Below are 1,578 nucleotides of genomic sequence, written 5' to 3'. Positions count from 1 at the left end.
CGTTCTGGAAAATATTAGCGTTTTGTGTTTGTTTTGACTTCGTGTGGACTGGGCCAAAGTCTCCAAAAGCGCTTTTCTTGGTCTGATGGCGGTCATCAATCTGCCAGGAAGTAGAGGACTTAGTGCAGAGCTGGTCTGGTTGATTTTAACCAATCTATGAAACCTAGTAACAAACTTTGGCTCCAATCTGCTGTAGTTGGAGAAAAGTGCAGCTAAAACCGCCAGGAACCAAAAAAAGGTTCTTGTCTCTGAAGAATCATCTAATCCTGCCTTTTCTGAGGTTTCCAGTGTGGATCACAGCAAACATGGCGTACTGCGGGTTAGAGGTGGAGGCGCTCACCTGCTGTAGCTGCAGCAGCTCCAGGCTGTCGGTGTGTAGATCCAGGGAAGGGTTGATGGCGCAGACCATGAAGGCCACCTCCATGTTTCTGTCACACTTCATGTAGGAGCCCTTCAGGTAGAGCCAGCTCTGAGAGGAGCAGAGGCAGCAGTTATTCCTTCACCCTTCATCCCTCTAAAAGCTATTAACTGCTGTGGATTTCTACATTAAAATGGAAGCAGGGATGTTTTTATAGCTGGTGCACCCATTGCAGTTTAACCACAACTAATATTTATAATAAAGTAGGTATAAGAACATGGCTCCATTATCAATCTTTAGTTTTTCTTACTGTCAGCGATCTGATCAGGTCAGACCAGAAACTTATCGGCAAAAATGTCCAAATTAAGGAAATCGGGGCCGATCCACCAATCGGTGCAACACTTATTTTTCCAGATCCGCCCCTCGTTAAGTTGGAAACGACGAGCTTTAACAAATATCCCCATAAAACGAGGTTCTGCACCCCTGGTCCTTAAGATGGTCTGTCCCTGCTCCAGCAGAGCCAATTAAAACCACCGAATGAACTCATTGAGTCTAGCAGAGTTAACGAGTTGCTTCAGCAGTTGTTTAATTTTTATTTTTTTTAATAAAACCCCCCAATAAATTAGATAAAATAAATAAATAAAGAAAGCAAAAGAATTCCTTACAATAATAAAATTTAAAAAGGAGCGGCGGCTGCAGAGCCCACCTTCTCGTTGACGCCGGCGGCGACCGTCTGCCCGCGGCGGTCCTCGTTGCCCTTCCCGTGCCAGGTGACCTCGGCCGTCTCCTCCCCGTTTTTCCCGAATATGACCCAGGCGTGGTCTTCAGACAGCGCCAGGTGGACATCCTTCAGCCCCAGCACCTGACAGGCCGCCACCACGGCGAACGCCACTCCTGAGCTGTCCAGTTTGGTGCCTGGTTGAAAAGATTCATAGAGAAAAATCACACAGACTGCTCAGATAGTTTTTCCTTCTCATCCACAAGGAAAATAAAAAGTTCTTTCAATCATAGATGTTTATGTTCTCTTCACAAACCGTAAAAACCGTATGAAAGTTTCCCCTCATTGACTAATCCTGAAACACGGTGACGCATCACAAGTTTTATTCTTAATTCAGCTGCTTAGAAGTTTAATTATTATATAATAAATAAAGACTAAAATATATTATAGCTTTCCAGTTCCCACAGTTCCTGAATCCAGAAGCTGGGAATACTTATCCAGG

At 44.6% G+C, this 1,578-nt stretch overlaps 1 protein-coding gene across 1 annotated transcript in view; it reads right to left on the bottom strand.

The window, feature by feature from the left end:
• men1 (menin 1) overlaps positions 1–1,450 on the bottom strand; it is a 16,703-nt gene extending 15,253 nt beyond the window's left edge. Inside the window, exons 1-3 of the mRNA XM_015401632.1 lie at positions 1,393–1,450; positions 1,065–1,309; positions 271–469 (exon numbers count right to left, since the gene is read on the bottom strand). Of these exons, the coding sequence (XP_015257118.1) occupies positions 271–469; positions 1,065–1,309; positions 1,393–1,450 (502 nt within the window). The remainder of the gene's footprint in view (positions 1–270; positions 470–1,064; positions 1,310–1,392) is intronic.
• Between the last annotated feature and the right edge of the window lie 128 nt (positions 1,451–1,578).

The sequence above is a fragment of the Cyprinodon variegatus genome, unplaced genomic scaffold (assembly GCF_000732505.1).
Source record: "Cyprinodon variegatus isolate N-32 unplaced genomic scaffold, C_variegatus-1.0 Scaffold1241, whole genome shotgun sequence".
NCBI lineage: Eukaryota > Metazoa > Chordata > Actinopteri > Cyprinodontiformes > Cyprinodontidae > Cyprinodon > Cyprinodon variegatus.
The sequence above is the reverse complement of the archived record's forward strand: the minus strand, read 5'-3'. Positions and strand labels throughout refer to the sequence as shown.